This window comes from Embiotoca jacksoni, unplaced genomic scaffold (assembly GCF_022577435.1).
Source record: "Embiotoca jacksoni isolate LCO1_2020_lvr unplaced genomic scaffold, fEmbJac1.0.p SCAF_5, whole genome shotgun sequence".
Classification (NCBI taxonomy): domain Eukaryota; kingdom Metazoa; phylum Chordata; class Actinopteri; family Embiotocidae; genus Embiotoca; species Embiotoca jacksoni.
In genome coordinates, this window is record NW_027185403.1 from 5,383,267 (window position 1) to 5,404,516 (window position 21,250).

General features: G+C 43.2%; 1 protein-coding gene across 4 annotated transcripts in view; it reads right to left on the minus strand.

The window, feature by feature from the left end:
• Nucleotides 1–2,617: 2,617 nt before the first annotated feature.
• The window catches only part of elf1 (E74-like ETS transcription factor 1), a 44,273-nt gene continuing 25,640 nt past the window's right edge, over nucleotides 2,618–21,250 (minus strand). For 3 of the 4 annotated variants that reach the window (XM_069170753.1, XM_069170752.1, XM_069170754.1), the window contains 9 exons: nucleotides 14,091–14,421; nucleotides 13,580–13,636; nucleotides 10,164–10,338; nucleotides 9,375–9,479; nucleotides 9,086–9,247; nucleotides 8,868–8,951; nucleotides 8,007–8,199; nucleotides 7,453–7,812; nucleotides 2,618–5,736 (listed from right to left, as the gene is read on the minus strand). In XM_069170753.1, coding sequence (XP_069026854.1) covers nucleotides 4,923–5,736; nucleotides 7,453–7,812; nucleotides 8,007–8,199; nucleotides 8,868–8,951; nucleotides 9,086–9,247; nucleotides 9,375–9,479; nucleotides 10,164–10,338; nucleotides 13,580–13,636; nucleotides 14,091–14,162 — 2,022 coding nt within the window. In that variant the 5' untranslated portion in view covers nucleotides 14,163–14,421 and the 3' untranslated portion in view covers nucleotides 2,618–4,922. The remainder of the gene's footprint in view (nucleotides 5,737–7,452; nucleotides 7,813–8,006; nucleotides 8,200–8,867; nucleotides 8,952–9,085; nucleotides 9,248–9,374; nucleotides 9,480–10,163; nucleotides 10,339–13,579; nucleotides 13,637–14,090; nucleotides 14,422–21,250) is intronic. The other variant, XM_069170755.1, reaches the window with a different exon arrangement.

Here is a 21,250-nt window from a genome sequence, read left to right on the forward strand (position 1 = left end):
ACAAAAAGTCCAATGTTAAACCATGAAAGTCAAACTTTTAAAGAACAGACGTGTCACAATTAAAAAATCATCGTGGGAGGAGGAGAAAGACACTGGATAGAGCTGATGAAGCTACAGGAGAGCAAATCCCAGTCCAGTTGTACCTGCTGGAAAAGTGCAGCGACCAATACACAGATAATAAGAGCAAAAATCTGCATCTGTTAGCATTCAGCGTTTCACTATGTGATGTTAATTCACACAGCTTCGTTAACAAGATATTTTATGATGAAATCTAAAAATGATAGAGAGGAAGTTCCGTCTCCCCCCAAAAAGGAGGTTTTTCCTCTAAAAATGCAAAAACTTGATCTCCTCAAAATCTATTGATATTTGATGATTGGGGCTTTTTCAAAACTGAAAGTTAATTTGCTTTCCTACTAGGTATGAAGTGGTTCAATACCGGCTACATAAGATATGAGGCAAATCTGGGAGTCTGTAACAGTGAACTCCTCCCACGCAGACCAGAATTAAAGAATATATAATTTCTATTGAAGCCCTGCACTATTTTTCTGATGCATTTTATATAGGAACCCCCCCCCCCCACGCCTCATCCTCCTGCTCCTCCTCCTCCTCCATCACTTGTTTATCACTGTTTTGATGAGGAGAGGAAGCAAGATCGACTGCTCTGCAGGATAAACAGAGATGCTGAGCCTTTTTAACAGGTTATCACAGTTCAAAGGATGTTTTTTTTTCCCACTACCTGGCCTCAGGACTGGCCACTTCCATTGAGGCTCACAAGTGAATTCATTCATTTTATGACTGATTAAAAATGCAGGAAAACTTCACTCCCAGCTGCTTATTTTCATTTCAAATAATCGCTCGTTCGTTTAGATCCGTGAGTTGCTATTCTGGGGCGGTGGGGAGTGAAAACCAATGTATGAGGAGTGTCTGTATTTAGATTAGTGACCTGAAGGAACAGTTCTCTCCAATCCACACCGAGTCTCTGGCTCGGCTCAGGACACATGTACTACCAGTGCCATCTTGTGTGGAGGAAGGTGTACTGCTCTAATATCAAAAGAGATGATGTATTTTCACCTCCTTTTTCTTTAACATTATAAAACCACGCTGCACCTGCTGTTCTTAAATATACAATCGCTCTTGCTTCTATGAGATTAACCTCAAATATTAAAGCGCTCTGTTTAAGTACAACCTGAGCAGCAGGTTGTCAAGTTAACAGCCTGCATGGAGCTGCGGTGGCCATGAGGCTGCAGTCATCAACACCTTTTCTGTGTGATGTTGCAGTCAGTCTGGTGACCTGATGGTTAAATAAGCTCTCCCTGTACTGTTCCTGCTACAGGCTGGAGGCACGATAATGTCAGCCGTCATCCTTCAACTGCTCCCACTGTGAGAGGCAGCATGGCACAGCAGTAAACACTCGCGCTGTGTCAGTGGCTGCAGGCGACACAGAAATAGTCCTCCTCTCCCAGGACCCGGCGCTCGCTCCATCTGCAGGGTCTCTGATTCACTAACCAAAGGAATAGCGCAGACACAACGGTTGCGAGTAGCCTTTTATTATTTTAGTAATCCATAAGAGCCTCTGCTTAACCATATGGCAGGCGATCGATGGAGCGCTCAACAGAAAAGCAAAGTGTCTGTTTGGATGTAATGGAGGGTTGATTGTTGCTGAATGTGGAGCTCGGGCAATGATTTCATTCTCACTTCAAACAATTTTCTCATCTGCAAAAGGCTCAGGGAGACGGTGAAGAAGGTGATAGTGGCGGTGGCTGCGGCTGCGGCTGAACTTCTGGCCTTGTTTTTCTATATACGTGTGTGTGTGTGTGTGTGTGTGTGTGTGTGCTAACCCTATGGCAAGATTGGATTGTGTGGTACACAGCTGTGCATGTGGGTGTCGACAGCAAGGCACAGTAGGCAAGCCCCGCTGCCAGACCGCTTCCTCAACACCACCCCTTCTCTCTGACCCTGAACACACACACACAGCCAATCCAAGCCAATGCAACACACGCACATGCACACGCACACACACACACACACAGAGAGAGAGAGAACACATGCTCTGAAAGAATCAATCCAAGTCAGTGTAACCCTTTCTCTCACCAGCCGCAGCCTAAACACACACACACACACACACGCACGCACACGCACGCACACACACGCACACAAACACTTACACTTCTCACGATGCAAGCTGTGGTGACAGACTCGGTTGTCTTCAGCTCTGGGCATGTCACATGCTAATGTACTCATCCACCCACAGCTACTGGAGAAGCAGTGCTCTTAAGTGCGGTCCAATCAGTCTCTGGCCTGCTAATGGCTCCAGTCCAGTTTCCTACAGTAGCTTTTTCTTTCTCTTCAAATGCCATGTGATCAGCTGTCCCCCAAAGCTGCAACAGCCCAACAATACGACTTTGAGCTTTCCAGGCAGAAATAGTTTCATTATCTCGACAGCAGAAATTAATGGACTTAGTAACCCCTTGTGAGCTGTTTGTTTCCAAGTTTAATTTGGTTTTGTTTCATTTTTCATAAAATGTCTTGTGTGACATTTTTATCTGCGCCTCACACGATTTACAAACCACTTTGCCTGCAAAAACAAACAAAAACAAAAAATAAGATAAAGATGATGTTCAGCAAAGAAGATTTTGTTTTTAATTAGCATATTGACTTTTTTTGTAAAAATCTATTCTATATTCAGCATAAAGGAGGCCACGGACAACCCAAGAGAAAAGAAGAAACAAAACATGAGCAGTGGACATACCTCAACATTTCTCAAACAGCAGTGCTTTCAGGAAAAGGCAGATACAGGAATATATACAAAGCATTAAAAAAAGCAGTAAATCTCTGACTGACAGATTTCGATGCTAATGTAACCCAGTGATCTTATTGATTGTCAAATTTTTTTGCACAAGCAGGCATTTAAAAAAACATAAGTATACATTCAGAGTGTCTTTGCAGACCCGGAGCCCTTCGGCTGACGCTGGGTTGTAAAGTAGCGTTTAACTCCTGTCCTTAGGTGCCAGTGCAGATGGAGGTCAGCGTGTCTGAATGTCCTCGCTCTGCAGCTACAGTCCGGCTGGAAAATACAACCAATTTAGCCGTGATACCACTCAGGATCAATATGGCTTCATCCCTGGCAGGGCCATGGGGGCCAATCGGATGGCTGGCCCGAGAGGTTCTTAACAAAGTGGGACAGCAAATAAAGAAGGCACAGACTCGACTGACCCAAGAGCAGGAGGAGGAGGAGGAGGAGGAGGAGGAGCAAAAAGAAGGTGGGGAGAGAAGACAAGACAAGAGGAGGCAGAGCGGAGAAGAGCTTTCAAAATGGCACCGGAAACAGCTGAAAAAACTTGATTTCAAAGACATGTTGATTATTACATTTGATACTTTATGCAATACACAAAACATGATACTTTTGAATGCATAGCCTTGACTGCTCGACTGTTGGAAAAGGTAAAGAGGTATATCCGCTGTAAAGAGGGAGGGAAACATTCGGTACATGTTTAAATCAGACAAACAGCTCAGGATTTCAACAATAAGAGAATATAAAGGTGGAATAATGACGGTGCCCCGAGCACTCGAGTCCAAAACTCAACAAAATACCAAAGCTGATTATATGGAATACTATACAAATGGAAAATGTCGGTCTTACAAAAAAAACCTACCAAATAAGCTTCCTGGTTAACGTTCATATTCTTTGTATTTTCCCTCAGGTTTACACATTAAAATAGAAAACAAATGTGCCTTTTTCTTCTTTTTTTTTTTACACAGAATTTAGGAATTCACAAAATAAATAAATTCGCTGTGGCCTTAAAATTTAATCTCAGTTGTATATTATATGTCTATGTATTTTTTTTTTTATATATATATATAGGTATATATATATATATATATATATATATATAGACTCATATATATTCCATTTTATATAAACAGAATTTAAACCTTGGAGCCTCTGAGGCTGATAAAATCCATTTTATCCTGCGCATTCTTTCTCTCCATTTGTGCCTCCCCTATCTTGTTGTGCCACCGGTCTGCAGCTCTATACAAACAGTTTTGATGTTACACTGTCCTTGGTGGACAGAAAATGCCCATTTCCATAGTAACACAGTGTTTTAAGGCTAGGAGTAATAGAGAGTGAATGCATACCTATTTTGTGTATATGAAAATAAATGAGTAATAAGTTCTTGATAGTCTGCAAGTCTGAAAAGCCATTTTGTCCTTTTTTCATCTTTTTCGCAGACTTCTCCAACAAAAGAGTCTTGAGCCGTTTGGACTTCCTGTAAGGCACTCTTCAATTAAACTCTGAGATGTGTGGGGTTTTTTTTCAGCAGATTGGATGTTGTCACGGTGTCCATCGCTCATCCACGGGAACAGAAACTTGTATACACACACACACGCACTGTTCACACTCTCAGATGCCTCAATTCATTGCACCATTTGGCATTCAGTCCCCAGGTTTTGGTTTGTTGAATTCTCCTTTTAAGACATTAGTCCAATGAGATGAAAGGTAAAAAAAAATGACTAACTGGCACATTTGGTAGACAGGGATCCCTGGTTCATCCAATGGCTGCTCTCCGAGAGGGGGAGGCATTCTGTGTGTGTGCGTTTGTGTTTTGTGTTTGCATCTGCGTCTGTTGGGGTTCATGTCTACAGAAGATCAGCCCAGATCTAAAAAGTGACTTCTTAAAAAAAAAAATAAAAAAAAAATGCTCCCTTGATTTTTAAAATTAGGCACATGGTCACAAAATATGTGAGTAAACAATAAATCCTGAGGCTGAACTGACCAACCTTTAAGAGCAACGCGCTGCAAGATCCCTAACTTCTGATCTCTGATCAGATCACTGTGGTTGGAAAAGAAAATGTCGCGTCTGTGGTCAAATTGGATTCGATTGTTGTTTTTGGTTGAGCTTGTGTGGAGGAGTCTTGCAGCCCTAAGCCTCTGCAGGCTCTGTCTTTATCTGGATAAAGTTTGCAGGCAGTTGGACAGACAGTGGCAGATCCTGCAGGCCTTTGATTCCCTGCTCAGGCTGCAGGGACATCTCCCCACGCACTTCCAGTTCCTCAACAGGGGTCAGACCTTCACTTGGGCTGCTGCTCTGGGAGGAATATCCATTAATTATAGTTTCACTTGCAGCCTGCTGGCCCTGGCTTTGACTGGTATCAATGATCACAGTCCGATAATGCAGCTCCGCCTCTCCTACCTCCATCTCTTCTTTCTCGAATATATGTGCCGCTAGTGATGGATCACCGTTCACCATCGACTGAAAGTAGCTGGGGTCCAGCATCTCCTCTTTGACCTGCAGCCCGGAGAGGTCGCTGGACTTGAGCACAGTGGCAATTACGGTACCGGGCTGCTGTGTCACCATGGTCTGGCCACATGCGGTGTTGATGGTGACGAGGCGGGGGAGGCCGTTGAGGTTGGAAGCGGCGGAACTAATGACTCCTGGAGGGGAAGTGCAGGCGGAGGAGGCAGAGGAGGAGATGGCACAGGAACCCAGACTGGTGACCAGGAGCTGCTGCGGGAGGCCGTCCTGCAGGCTGTTGGCTCCACCTGCTAGAGAGGCCGTCTGGATGGTGAGCACATCTTTACCACCTGCTGTCGTGGAGGGCATGGTGTGGAGAATGACCCGGGGAGGGGAGGAGTGGCAGGAGTCCGCGTTGGCCAGAACAGATGTGAAAGGAACCGACTGAAGAGAGCCATGAGATGACAGGACCATAGGAACTGATGCAGGAGCGCCGAGGGTCCTGAAAAGACAAGATGCACTTGAGTCTCTTCACCTTCTCTGACACAGCTGCTGTAATCTAACATTCAGTTTGTATCTTTGCAAATACAGACAAGGTTTATTTTTAATGGACCCCTACTGAGAGATTTAACCAGCACACAGCTATGATCCTAAACAGCAGAACTAATGCCCTTATTAATATAACAAATGGCGCTGACAGCGGTAAAGCAGAAATTATTATTCTCTTCAATCCCTTACTCCAGACAATGTTTAACAGCTGAGAAAATGTCAGATGATAATAAATTGATAGCACCAGCAGTAGACTCAAAACAGCACAATAAAGTGCAAAGTAAACCTGCAAACAAAAACTTCAGACTATAAAAAAAAAAGAAAAAAAGGTGCTGAAACAGTTTCCTGACAACAACAAAAATGAACATCATAAATTTTACAAAGGTGGTATTTACTGCAAAACTTTTGTGTGTGCTGTTGCTGTGTTCACCTCAAGAGAACCAATGTTTAATAAAACACTTTCGTCTCAAATTCTGAAAAGTTGACTTTGTGTACATACAAGATCTCAAGCTGGAATTGAATCCTCCAACAAGTTGCAGCCACAAATAAAAAGGTTGACAATGTCAGAGTCAGTCACGTTCTGTGAGTTTCAAGGAGAAGTTCATACATATGGATGATGCACATGTATGAGTCATTTTGTGTGTGTCATGTCTGGTTACCAAATTTCCAGAAACACTGAAAAAGTTTTTAATATCTGAAAAGACGTTGGATTTATCCAAGTATCCTGCAGGTTTACAACAGAGTCTGTCGGTCTGACACTGGATTTTTGAGGTCGATACTAGTCGCTTCTTCACAGTGACAAATTTAATTTTAGATTTTTGGATCCCTTACACACATACATTTTGGCAGATACACTTGTGTGTTATTTTCCTAAATGTCAGATAAAAAAAAAAAAAAAAATTCCACTTTCATACCTGTCAGTCAATATGAGACTACAACCAGCAGCTTGTTAGCGTAGCATTTTCACGAGAAACGGGTGGAAATAGCTCGCGTGACTCTGTCCAAAGGTAACCTGCCTTTAGGTAGAGCCTCTGCACTTCTGAACCTCGCTAATAAAGAAATTGTATCTCGGTCTAATCACCACAAAACCAACATGTAAAACCTACATATCGAGTTATGTGCTGGAACTGTTTCTGGACTAAGGGCAGTGACTTCTTGAGGTTTGGTCGCCAGGCAAACAGTTAACCGGCTGTCAGCTGTAGCAACAAATTCATCACACAGGCATTAGAATGGTGTCAATCTTGTCATCTAACTCTTGACCAGAAAGTAAATAATAATCATAAAATAATGGTCATAAGATACGTACAAACTTGCACATTTTTTAATTGAAATCTAAACTTGTAAATGTTTTTGGGTGAATAAACGTTGTATGAGGAAGTCCGTTTCCAAATCATCTCCAGACTCCAACCTATTCTTGACTTTTTTGTGAAGAAAGGCAGACAGACATATCCGTAATGAGCTAATATCACCTCGACAGATTTATCTGCATCGCTCTGGTTTGAAAGATCATAAAACAGAGAATGCTATTTCTCGCGCCGACTGCGGCATATTGAAAAAATAAAATCTACGCCTCATTTAGCTGATGGTCCCTCTCAAAAGACTGCCGGTGTTCCTCACAATGTTCAGGTAAAAGACTGCATGCTTTATTAAGAAAGTGTGTTCCTCCTACCTCATAGCTTGTGCTGTATCTTGGATACCCGAGCCATGGTTAGCTTGCAACATGTGAACAGACTGAAGGAGCTGCCCGGCCTGTCCACCGTTAGCGTCGTGGTACAGAAATTCATCCTTAGGCTCTTTCTTCATCTGTTTCACCGACGCATGGTGGTGACCATGAGCTCTTCCGTGCCCTCTGGACCCGCCACGGACCATCGACCGCCCGTTGGTAGATCTCTGGTTCCCGTAGCCGGCGTTGGCATCAGCGCCCGTGTCGTCATCCTCAATCACCACCAGATCAGCTGGCATCTCCTTAAACTGGTAGACCAGCCGCTGCCCCTCCACTTTAGCCAGGATGCCTCTCTGATAGTAGTACCTAGAGGAGAAAGTAGATACAGACGCTGTCATTATTCAACTTTTACCAGCCTCATAAAATGTAAAACTGTCACTCCGGTGTGTTATCATGAACATATCAGTGGGAACATGTCTGCAGGGTTCAGACCTAATGAAAGCTAATGTACCCAACAACGGCACTTTGTGAAATAATGATCATTGGCACCTTACTCTTACCTGAGAGCTCTTCCCATGGTCTCGTAGTTCATGTCAGGCTTGTTCTTGTGTTTGCCCCACAGCTTTGAAACAGCCTTGGAGTCCACCAGCTTAAAGATGCCTTTCTCCCGCTGTGTCCACTTAATGTATTTGGGACAGGTGTTTTTATCCTGCAGTAAAGCCAGAAGGAATTCCCACAGGTAGATGGTGTTGCCTGCAAATTAGAGGGAAATAATTTAAGTCATGTTTTTATCACCTTCAGTTCCATCAGACATTCATGGGGGGGCCTTGGAGCTGTGCTACATGTATCTATAATTCATTTCACAATTCAGTTTATAGATGGAAGCCATGGCGTTACAATGCTCTTTTCCTGCAGCCATTGTTGTGTCAGTTGTGTGTGTGCATGTGTGCCTGGGAAGGAAATTAATTATACCAAGCCTGGGAGTAGATTAGTCTAAAGTGTGAGATGCTTTGGCTAGAAGTGGTTAAAAACAGCAACGCTCCCAGTAGTCACTTGAATCCCAGACACCGTGACAGGGTGATGTATATGTGTGCAGCTGAACCTGCCCTCCCCAGGCCCCTCCTCTTTGTGTCACACTGTATGGTGCATTGAGGGTTCACATCGAGTAGCACGAGCCTGCTTCTATCGGTAGAGCATCTACGTGCCCTCCAGCATGCAATCACTTCTGTTTCCCTGTGAAACACAGCACTCCAAGATCCCCTCATCCATTAACTCGCCCGAATTCAACCCCGCTGGACTGCAGGGGCTGAGGACTGCTGTTTGCATACTCCACAGGAGGAAGCGGAGCGTACACAAGAGGAGGGGAGACCTTGATTTTTATTGGCTCATTACAGAAAAGTGGACTAGTTAGTGAGGCTTACCTTTGCCCTCTTTGCTCTTCTTCCTGAGTGGCAGGTTAGGGGTGGTGATCGGAGAGCAGGGACGCACCGCCCGCGGCTTTCGCACTATGATTCAAATTGAGGGGTAGTGTGTTATAAGGTGGAAGGCCACAGTGAAATAATCTAATTACCTACGACGCTGAATTCTTTGTGAGATTATTTCTGTGGTCTAAAAAGTAGAGGGAGGAAAACAGTGCTACCTTTGGTTTTTTTCTGAGGTTTCAAGGGACACTTTTGGGGAATCTCATCCATAGATGAAGTGTCCTCATCTAGGGACACATCAAGGGCAACGCTGTCCATCTGGTCCGGCCTCAGTGGGGCATATGTCAGGTCTGACTCCAGCAGAGTGCCGTAGGTGTGAACTATGCATAAGAAAGAGATACAGAAATGTAACAGACCATAAAAAGTCTGTGTCTCATGCTCCAAATACGACCAATGTTCCCTCAAAACTGAAATATTTGCCACAATAGGATATGCAAAGGAACTTACTCATACGCTTCTCGTCCAAGATGTTATTTGGAGACTCCATGTTAAGAAGAGCTGCTGCTGCTTCATTCGTCTCCATGCGGTCCTCTGCGCCTGAGACTGCTGTTTCTGTCCAATAGATGACAACAAATTAATTAATGTGAAATCCTTGTTTGTTGTATATTATGGTATTTTGCTATTTTGGCATGTCTGGGTCTTTGTTATACAGCTGAATGGTTAGCACAAGCACAAGATTCCTTTCATGTCGGATGGCATTAATTGAGTTAACACTGTGACTTGTTTCACTTGTGCCGACGTAAGCTCACACAAACAAGACATTTTGTTGGACATATAAAAATATAAAGGATAAAAAGGAGCAGACCGAGAGGTACATTCCATAATTCCCCATTAATCATCAAGACGTTTCCAAAAAACAAAAATATAATACAATTGTTTTTCATTTCAAGGAAAATATGCAAGTCAATGCAAGTTATCATTTATTTTTCATAATTTTTTAATGGAAAGACCTTCATGTATGCTGAATTGTATGAAAGCATTTTGGTATTTTAGCGTTTACTGACGAAATACTCTAGTAGTGATTAATCAGAATTTACTGGAATTGGAAATGCACCAATTGAAAACTGTGCTTGTGAATCTCAGCAGAAATGTCATGTGTCCACTGTAATGTTCCTACTCTGATAGTTTTTTCACATTTGCTAACTGTTGGGATGTATAATTAAAGCTCATTGTATTGCATGTGCACCTGACTGAGAACAGGTCTTTAAAAATGACTGTAAAGTGACACATCTGTACCTGAGAGGTCCACTCCTCCCACCAGGATGGACGGTTCCTCCACCACATGGAGAGTTGTGTCCACCATGATGCCGTTGGTTACCTCATCGGACTCGAGGCCCGAGTAGACCTGCAACAGATCGGCTGCAGGCACCTGCTCAACAATCACGGCTGGGAACACTGACGGGTCGTCCAGCTGCACAGAGACAGGACGGACACACACACACACACACACACACACACACACACACACACACACACACACACACACAGACACACAGACACACAGAAAGGCATGAGATGTTGTACCACAGGAGATACACTGGGAGGCAGCGGACTGACAGTCTTTGTAGATACGCATGTTTTGCAATACAAATACCATTAATTCCTCCACTACACATCATAAATGCAATATAAAAACCCCAGATGACACCAAATTAATGTTATAACCCGATCTAGTCTTTTATTTTTATTGCCTTGTAAAAAGTTTTACATTCATACTCAATTTGTGGAGGCACATGGCATGGAGAGCCCATTTCTGTGGTATTGCAGCGGTCTACAGGGAACCGCTGAAGAAGACAAGAACCAGCTGTTTGACCTGGCCTACTTCTCCGGAGAAGTTAGTCTTATGCTCAGAAATTATATAAACCCAAATGAATGTTAATGGATCAGTCATGAATTGCAGGCGAGCACCCCCTTCATCATGTCCTAAACGTGCTCTGGGAATTCCAACCTCGCCGTCTCATTTCAGGCATGGCACAGGCTGGTGCAGGAAGGAGCGCGGGGACACAGGGAATAACAAGAGTGTGAGCCAAACCATTGAGCAACAACTGAGAAGCCCAGCACACTTGAGAGCTCCTCAAACACAGGCCATGTCAAGAGTGACTAATTCAGTTAGATGGTCCTCTAAAACTGACATCTGTATTTCAAAGACTGTGAAAAACAAACAGCACGAGGAAAAGCTCTGATTTTGAAATCATCATATCAAATAGAAATGTTGAGGCCATCATGATTTTTTTTGAAGAAAAGGTCACTTCAGGTATTTCGATGCAAAACATGCAGGACTCAACGGACTGCCAGCAGATGGCAGCAGACTACACTTAAAAAATGTACAGCAATCGTTTTATTTTCCCAGGTCAGTGCCAAACAGCTAATGCAACTGCCTTGACTATGTGAGGAATGACTCCTAAATGCACATCAGTGGAACAAATTGAGATATTTTTGATGAAGTGTTCAACAGTATTGATTCCAACCACCAGGCACAGGAGAAATGAATTCCATCTTACATCCAAGTTAAAAGATGAGGAGAAAAATTCAAGTCAAATACATATCCAAACTGAAGCTAAATGTATGCACAACCTGAAAAACACCCTTTATTCCACCGGGTTGCTCTGTTGACTGGAGTACAGGGTGACTAAGATGTCTCACAACACTCACAAAAACAGATAATAGAAAGAAAATGTGACCTGGCAGCCTGTTTCCTCTTCAGATATACATGTGTGTATTATGCTGTGATTTATTGAAATCGATCAAATTAACATTTTTACAGTGATGACCTGATTGAAGGAGGAACAGGACAGACAACAAGGTGCAGTAGGAGGAGCTTGACTAAAGGCTTATCTGTCCCTTTGCACAAGTGTCCATTGTTGGTGTGGACCTCTGGGGCATACCAGGTGTCCGGGCCTTGAGCTGGGGGGTGGTGAAGAGCGGGCATTCGAGCGAATGGCTACGTACCCATTTTGGCTACACTTTAACCAGGAAACTAACAGAGCGGCTCATTATTTGGACACAGATTTAAATGTTTAGGCCTGCTAAGCAGCATCAGTAGTAATTACCCATGGATTGTTTGTTGGTAACTTGTAGTAAATACACTGTGCATGATGTTGGTGTTTGTAAGTGGCTCCATGTGACGTCTTGCATAACTTTAAAAGATCAAGAACACACAGCTTGTGTCATCTCGGAGGCAAAACCATGAGGTCTCTTGGGGCAAATAATAGCCGAGAGTTTTACTTTGACTACAGACGCTATCAGTGTCTCCCTGACATACACTGAATGTTTCCCATTAATCCGAGTCTTTGCTAGACATATTATCAGATAGCTAGACAGTGAGGCTACCTCGTTTCCTCAGCTGGACTTAAATGATGCTTGCTGTCCTTGAGTGAGAGTGAAGTGTGTGTGTGTCAGTAGACAAAAGGTATTTTGACTATTGGTCTTCTGAGCTCCTGAGACGGAAAGCACTTCCCACCCCCTCCTGTCAAATGCAGAAAGCCTGAATCCCACACAGAGTGCTGACAGAGCACGAGACGTGTGAAGCTGCTGTTTCCGCTGTTGTTTTGATGTTAAATGGATTCTGTTTTCGCTGGGAACACTTCAGACTAGTTTTGTTTTGTCATGTAAACCATGTGACAATTTGACAGTTTGACAAGCAGTGTTACAATGCACGCAACAGCGACGACAACGAAAAAGAGAGAAACTGTTGTTTAAAAGCGTAACATTGTGACAAGGTGGAACAGGCACCCAACATGCGACACAAATTATATTGAACATTGTCAGTATTTTAACTGCTTCTTCCTCTTTGTGGATTTGAACAGTATTTCTAGTAGGGAAACAGGAGCGATAAAAATCCAGCTGCTTTGCATTTCAGAGTTCCCCATTCTGCCTGTAAAAGCAACAGCATCTGTGCCATCTACCCCCCCCCCCCTCCGCCCCCTTCCCCCCATCTTCCACACACACGCACCCCACACCTCTTCCGCTTTACCTGCCCAGCCACAATAGAGTCCAACTGTCTGTACACTTTCAATATCCTCATTACGAAATTTGAGACAGTGTAGCTGCCCGTAACATACGAGACGCATTTACATTTCAAAGTGGGTTGTTTACCTAAAACCTGAATCTCTGTTACTGTAGCTTGAAAATGAAGAAACTATCCCTTTAATTCGAATTTCAAAATAAAAGAATAAGTTTGCATGACAATCACAAAGTATCATCATGCTGTCATTACATTATACAATACATCTTAGGGAGCTACTTATTGACCTAAAAACCAATATAGCAAGGCTAATCATTACAGAACCTACTCTATGATTTCACTCAGCTTCAGCAGTTTTATTGCAGCCAAAATAAATCTTTAAAAGACAGCCAGCGGAAACTAAATGGCCGCTGCGTTGTTCCTTTTTGGGGGTATGTCCATGACTTGGTAAATAGGGGCAAACTGTTTGCAAAACAGGTCGAGTGAGTGCAGCAAAGAACAAAACTGTTGCACTGGAACAATACAAGGCCTTTCAAACAAATAATCTTGTGCCTTCCAAGCAGCCTTGTAACTGGTCTGTCAGGTTAGGCCTGAACCGGTGCTATTCAGGGATCCGGTGACAACGTGTCACTCTAGATACTCACATACAGATACCGGTACATATAAACACACGTACATCCACACTTACAATCAAGCCTGCTCCACAGGATTCAGACCCAGGTAAGGGGATGAGATAACTGGACACCTAACCAGGCAATGAAAAGACACACACAGGCATGGGTTCACATCATATGCACACACAGCAACCTTTGTGCCGTAAACACTTTCATGCCCAAGCCCCGCCCTTCCCCTCCCACGCAACTGAATCTCCCGGCAGGTTTTTCGGTCTTTCCGTTCCTGTGCTCCCAGCAGCCCACACTCCTCTCTGCTCCATCCTCCTTCCCCAACATGCTGTCACAGTTAAAGATCACGGCCTAATCCTACCCCAGTGATGCTGCTGTTTACACAAGTTTTGTTTGTTCTGAAAAGTACTACATTCATCAACTAGCTCACAAACAGTATGACAGGTTGGAAAAGATGGATGGTCAAACACTGGTCTAGAGGTCTTTTGATCACATAATTAAAAAATGTTGACTACAACACCTGTTATGCATTTAAAAAGGTTCAGAACATGTTTTGTTTTTCAGTGTGATCGGTACCTGATTGATCTCGTCCATCCCATTGCTGGCAAATTCAAACACCAGCTCACCGGGCTGCACTGCAGTCGTCATGGCAGCGGAGTTCAGAGGGCAGAGAGCAGCCTAAAATATCCCCGCTCTGACTTCTCCAGCTCCTTCTCTGCACACACGGGGACTCGGTTTCACCTCACAAAATGGCTTCCCTCTCGCCCCGCTCTCTGATCTGGGCAGTTAGCGCTCCGAGAGAGCGACCACGAGCCGAGTTTCAGAGGAGTGCTGTGGCCCAGGTGGGAGCAGCCTTGTCCCTCTCTGACACAGAGGCTGGGACCTGCTGCGCCTGGAGCATCTACACCTGGCACAGAGAAAGAGAGAGAGAGAGCTGGGGGTTAAGGTCAGCAGACATATTAGATCAGTTCAATTTCAGTGGGAGACAAGAGGCAGGTACAAGCAGAGATAGTCCCAGTGGAAACACTCGATGTTTATGAGACCAAACTACTCTGTGTAAAACATCAGCTCTCAACCTCGGGGTCGCCAAAACATACCTCATTATTCTGGGAGGTCGACCAGAGAACCACTGGTGTGAAACCTGCTTACGCTACACTGTTTCACACAGGACAAACTTATCTGGGGTATTGTCTGGTTTTGATCTTTGATGCTGAAACTTTCAGAGGAGAAATGAGATCACTGGCTGATTCCTGCCTCCCTGTGTAACAAACCCTTCAAAACAAAAAACAAGCACCAGAAAATTGCCTGCAGTAGGTTTGAAATTCAGTGACAGTGTAATTGCATTCTTACATGCATTCTAAAGTTATTTTTCTATCTTGTACAGATATTCCCTAATGCAAATATCAGAGATATGACATGAAAATATTTAAAAAATGTCCATCCTTCCATTTCAGGCCTAAAAATGTAAACTATGTATGGATGACTATTATTAATAAACTGATCTTCTAAACAAAAAAAAAGTTGGGGCGGCAACTAACAATCATTTTAATCATCAATAAATGAACCGATTAAAACAATATTTTAGTGCTTAAGGTGACATCTTCAAATGACTTGTTTCATCAGAAGAACAATCCTGAACCCCAAAATATTAAACTTACTATCCGAGAACTTGGAGGCATCAAATAAGCAATGAAAATAAATTACTTTTCCTTCCATCAACTAATCCTTTAACTGTTCCAGCAACAACACGTTGGCATATAGTTGAGAGGAGCTCAGCCCACAGTTCTGATTTAATCATTGACGCTTCCCATTTCATCTCTGTCCCTGAATGTGACACACCCCCGCAGCACACCACCCTGGATCATAAGGCTCTGGGGGATGATAGTATGATCACATGAGAGGGTGGAAGGGAAGAGACGGTCAGAGTGAGCCTTCCCTGTTCTCTCACACACACACACACACACACACACACACACACACACACACACACACACACAGGCGAAAGATCACTCGTCTGATGATGTTCTGAAAGCCCCTCTGTGCTGACCCTGAGGGAGTCACTGTGATCACAGTAGGTGGGGGAGGGAAGCTGGTGGTCTTGTACTTGTCAGTGTGTGTGTGTGTGTGTGTGTGTGTGTGTATGTATGTATGTATGTATGTGTTGAGGTGTGTCCAACAACCCGATACCCAGAGGCAGGTTTCATGGATGAAGGATGAGAGGAGTTGATGTTGGATTGAATAATAAATGGATAAGGAGAGCCAGAGGCCACTCACCACCACCTTCATCTTTCCCAGAGACCAAAGAGCTGGCAGGACTGGAGAAGTCAGATGGCAATGTTTGGTACCCCCCCACCCCCACCCCTCTACACAGACACACACACACACACATATACACACACACACACACACAACACTCACTATCCATGCTTTTCCCTCTGCTGCAGGGTGGAGCTTGTTTGCTTTGAAATGCCTGTGTGACTGACGAAGTTGCATACCATGTCCAATTGTGTTTCGAAGGGGGTGTAACAGGACGGGAGGTGATAGAGAAGGACTTGTACAGGGAAACAAAATTTTGTGATTTAGTTTGTTTTCTCTGCTCAGCATCCAGACAGAACAGTAACATGTGGCAGCTGTCTGGAACGCATCACTTTGGGAGATAGAAGAGGAGCAGGGAAACTAAATCTGAAGGCTACTGTTTCCCTCCAGTCAGTTCCTCTAAGCTGTCTCTGCCAGGCAGTGTCCAGGCTCTCCTCTGCCAGAGCTGGACGCTGCTGCCATCTGTCTGGAGCTCGGCGTCCCGCTCTTCCTTGCTTGTTTGAGCTGTGCATCATCAGACTCAAGCAGAAAAGATGAAGTATATTGTCTGAGGCTTCCAAATTAGGGAACCATGTAAAAAAAAAAAACAGACAAAATTGGAGTGGACATGTGTCTGCACAGCTCTCTATTTGCAATTTCAAAAGAACACAAATACATTTACAGCAGATGCTTTAATCTGTCCTCTGTGAAGTTGGATGGGTCTGTATCGTATGGGAAGACTTTGAAATTGCCTCGCTGCCTCATCCCAAAACATTTAAACTAATCCAGCAGATGTTCCCGCCAACAGAGCATCTTGGTTCCCCTTCTGTAGTTGCAGTTTGTGTTAGACTTAGGAACAATTATGAAACTGTTGGTGTGAACATTTCAGCTTTCAGCCACAATGCTGGGGCTAATTGATGAACAAATCATCAGCATCTAGTCATTAATTGCCTGTCAGACTGTTTTTGAATTAGCAGGAGTCAAGATAAAAGTAAACAGTATTTCTGTTACTCTCCTAGTGCATGCTTTATGTGAGCATCTCTGCTGCATTCATACTACAATGTCTCAGACTGTGCCTGTGGTTGCATGTGTGTATTTCCTGTGTCCCTCCTGTCAGTGCTTCATTGATCTGGATGGCCCAGTTGGCATGGTACTAACAGTAGACAGGGATACAAGAGAGCCAGCCATTAGTCAGATGCAGCCTGCACTTTATCCCCCAGCGCATGACAACAGCTGCCTTGTCCCAGCACAGGGGCAGGGTTGTAACTGCACTCACCACATCATGAAAAGGAGAAGAGGAGGAGAGCAGCGATGGGAAGGATTTTACTGGGATGTTAGTCAATGCATAATAGTCTGCAGAGCAAATAGACTGCCTGTGAGTTACTCTGGGTGGGGCCTTCTTTTGGCAGGCTTGAGTAGTCTAGTTCGGTTACCAGGTGGAGCGTTCCGGTGAGGAATAAAAATGTTTAACTGCATTGTCCTGGGTTTGAATCCAACCAAACGTGTGTGTTGCATGTCATCCTCCGTATCTCTCTCTTTGCAATTCCTCCTTTTCTCTGCATTAAGGAACTTCCAATGCTATTAAAAGACCTACCTATGAATGACATAAATATGTCTATTTATGTCTGTCTGTTTGTTTGTTTGTTTTTTGGACGCTGAGAGCAAACCGGAGTCAAATTAAAGCGATTCTGATTCTGATTAGATAATTACTGGATGGACAGAAAACTATATGAATGCCTCATTTAGCTTTTTAAAATCAACATAAAATTATTTTGGGCCACTTGAGCAGAACAAGCTGTAAACACAAGACTGACATATCAGCTCAGGAAGTTATTATGGTGTTATTATCTGCGTACACTTGCCAATTTACACCCAGAAGCTATTCATTGAGAGACATAATTTTGTCTCTGTCAACTCCTGAGGGAACTCTTTAGGTCTGTGGTCACCAGCTAGTCTCTACCTCCATCTGTCTGTTGCTGCTGTTGGGCAGATGGTGAACAGCAGCATTTTTGCCACCTGCTGCAGCTGGAAACAACGCTGATGTGAGCGTGTATACATCTATCATTTCAACCACTGTTAACATAAATATATTAGTGAGTGAAGAACATTGTAAAAACTCATCCTGAACTGAATCCATGAGTTTTCAAACTTTTAACAAAGACAAGTAATTAGTAGTCAACTCCTGAGGCAAACCTATAATAATATTCTGTATAGGAGCAACTAATGACTATTTACATTGTGGTTTGAGCCATTATTATTTTCTTAATTAATCAAAAGACTAATAAATAACTTTTTGGATTTTTACGATTTGTATTTAAATGACAACAATTAAAGAAATTGTAGCAGATTACCTTTCTTGTTATTTACTAATTATATAACTCATTGTAACGTAATGCAATGAAAATAATCATCAGCTGCAGCTTGAAGAAAATCATTAATATGTATAGCTGACAGTATAGTATCATCGTGTTCCCTGTCATGTGACCACAGTGAAGGGATCCTCTCTTTCACTTAGCTCTCCTCCGGTGGTTATGACTGTCTGTTGTATATGGCGGCCTGATGTGCAGCAGACTGAGGAGGAGGATGAAGCAAACACTGGCCTACTCCACCCCGACAGCATGGTGACTGCCAGTCGCAATAACAACCAATTAGAGTCAGGATTCATGAACAAATGGAGCATTCCCAGAAGGCCCTACTTCCCCCGCTTTAGTCTCTTCAGCTGAGCTCATTGTTGACCATGAAAGGAGGTAATTTAAGCCAATTGAATGACTATGCAATGACTCACACTGCATGTGATGACTGCAAACATTTTGAGATGCAAGAGCAGCACCAGGAAAACTTTTACTTATCAGCCATTTTCAGCTCAGATTACAAAAATGGAAGTTCCCTCAGGTGACATGATTGCTCTGTGTCCTGTTGTGGTGACTTTATTATAACAGACACAGGCTTTAAAAGATGGCTGGTGTCATAGAGCGAGTGGTATTTCAGGTATTTGAAAACCTTTTCACACACAGGTATAGATGCTGCAGATGTGATATACACAATTTGAACTACCGTACATAAATAATAAATAGTCTTTCTATGCTCTCAAAACACATTTTCAAAACTTACATGATTTTGTTGTTCACCTCAGTGCTGAGACATTTCAGTACCAATACAGAGAAGTCTTTACCTTCCACGAATCCTAAAAAGGTTAAATTTCCCCAATTCAGCTGCTCACTCAAACAACAATACGCAAGATGGCAGAAATTGCATGGGCTCACCACCACAATGTTTTTACATGGTTGTCAGAATGCTGTTTTTGCAGGATCCACTGGGTTCCTGTAAGGGAAATGACTCAGTGATATGAGGCAGTAGCTCATTCCTGGAGCTCTGTGATAGCCCATATGGGCATTAGGGGATCCTGATCATCATTTCTGGACAGCAGTTCCCCTTTGTTTCACCAAGTTGTCGTTAAAATGCCCTCCAGTAATGTAACAATAGCACATTTAGTGCCAAAGGAAATTGCTCAAACACAGTTTAGTAAAAACACAACTCAAATCAGAGGAAATAAAAGAGAACTAAGTATAGACAGCAAACTAGATGTAGTGTTCAAGATAGTACAAAAATATCCAGGCAGTGTTAATGAATTATAGCAAAGGTCATAGTGCTGAAAAAGTGTTTGCTATTTCAGCAGAGTTTGAGGATAGCAATTACTGAGTTGCTTCTAAGCCAGACAAAACTCAGAGGTGGTTTTCATCACTGCCGCAGAACGATGTCAGCAAAAGAAAAACTGTTTTGCACACAGTAGTTTCTGTGCATACTACATTTTACTCACCACCTACTATTGCACAATACAGCAAGTCTCACCATGTTTCAAACTCCAACTCAACTTTATTGAGCTGAATAAAGGAGTGCTTTCACTGCAGTGTAGAGGCCACACCATGCATGTGCTGATAAAATGGCAGAAATAGGCACAGAGGCCGGCATAGACACCGGCTAGCATTCAGCTGCAGAGCACAAGGCATCAGACACACAGACAGCGCTGGGTCCAAACCAGCACTCGCTGTGTCTGTATCTCACTGGGAGGCATTTGGCTCTGCTGTGCCAGGGCCAAATGAAGACTGAGAGAAAAACGTCACCTCGAGCACAGGCTTTCAGAAAGAGAATGGAATTTAATCTCATCTCCTGCGAACCTTGTACTTTTCCACTCAGGCTTTGGGCTCTGGAAGAAAGACCCGGGCTTTTCTGTAACAACAGTTGTTTGTCGCACTAACACACTATTAGGGATAACATTGGGCCTTTTATGGAAGATTAGACATGAGCTTCAGCTTAGTAACGTCCCCAGAGAACACAGTTCACAAATGTCCTCGGAGACCAGATCCCTCTTCTCTTTTAGTCACTTTTTCATTTTAGTATATGTAAAAAAAACATGTTTCCTTCTGAGACATTACAGACTGTTCTTTCCCCTCTATACTCTTTTAAGAAGCGCTTTATCAGAGTAAAGCTGACTGAACTTTCTTGTTTCTGGCATAGTGAAGAAATAATGACCGCCAGAAACAGCAGTGACATATTTTAAAAACAGGGCAGAAAAGAAAAACACCCACAAACTGACCTGTGAATTTTGCATTCACAGGAACAGCATCACTGAGCAGTGGGTTTCTGCTGCTTCCTGTCTGTTGAACCACACTCAGAAGAAAATGTGTAAGAGCGGAAAGTTTTAAACTCCCCCTCCTTCCTTCTCAAACAACATGCTATGAGTTTCACAGATATAAGTCTTGTCACACAGGTAGCATTTCCTTTATGGATATGGTTACTAGAAATACCCTCCAGTGACGTCAAACATAAAAGTGATTAAATTAAAACTGGACTGTTTTGGATAAGTCTGGTCCCTGAACATATAACTGCAGTGTTTTAGTCACACAAACTCACAGAAAAATGTTTTAGATGCAACAGTATAACATTTCTCTTATTTTAAGTACTGAGAGTTGGTTTTAGAGGGTCATAAATACAAGAAATGGGAAATATTAGCAGACTAAATGAGACATTACTGGATTCTCTCGCACCTTCTGACATTTTCAAGCCTGCTACACTTAGAGCTGTTTTATGACTGAGATGCTGAATTCAAAAGGTTCACAATAGAGCTTTCAAAGCCACACCTGCCATTTGCAGACATCTCTTCCCCGACAATGCTGACACAGGACGTGCAAAACAGACAGCATTACTAACCCCCCGCCCCTTCACACAGACACACATCCCTAAATTGGCCCCATGAGTCGGTTTTACACATATTCTTAGAAATACAAAGTTTCTGTCACATAGTGTTCACTTATAGGTCAGAATGCATGGCAAGTATTTCACAAACATTCTGTGTGCAACTAAAGCACCCTTTTGTAAGAGCAACTCTGCTAAAGTACAAGCCATTAATTAACAATATGAACATTTTCTGTTCACTTCTGCTC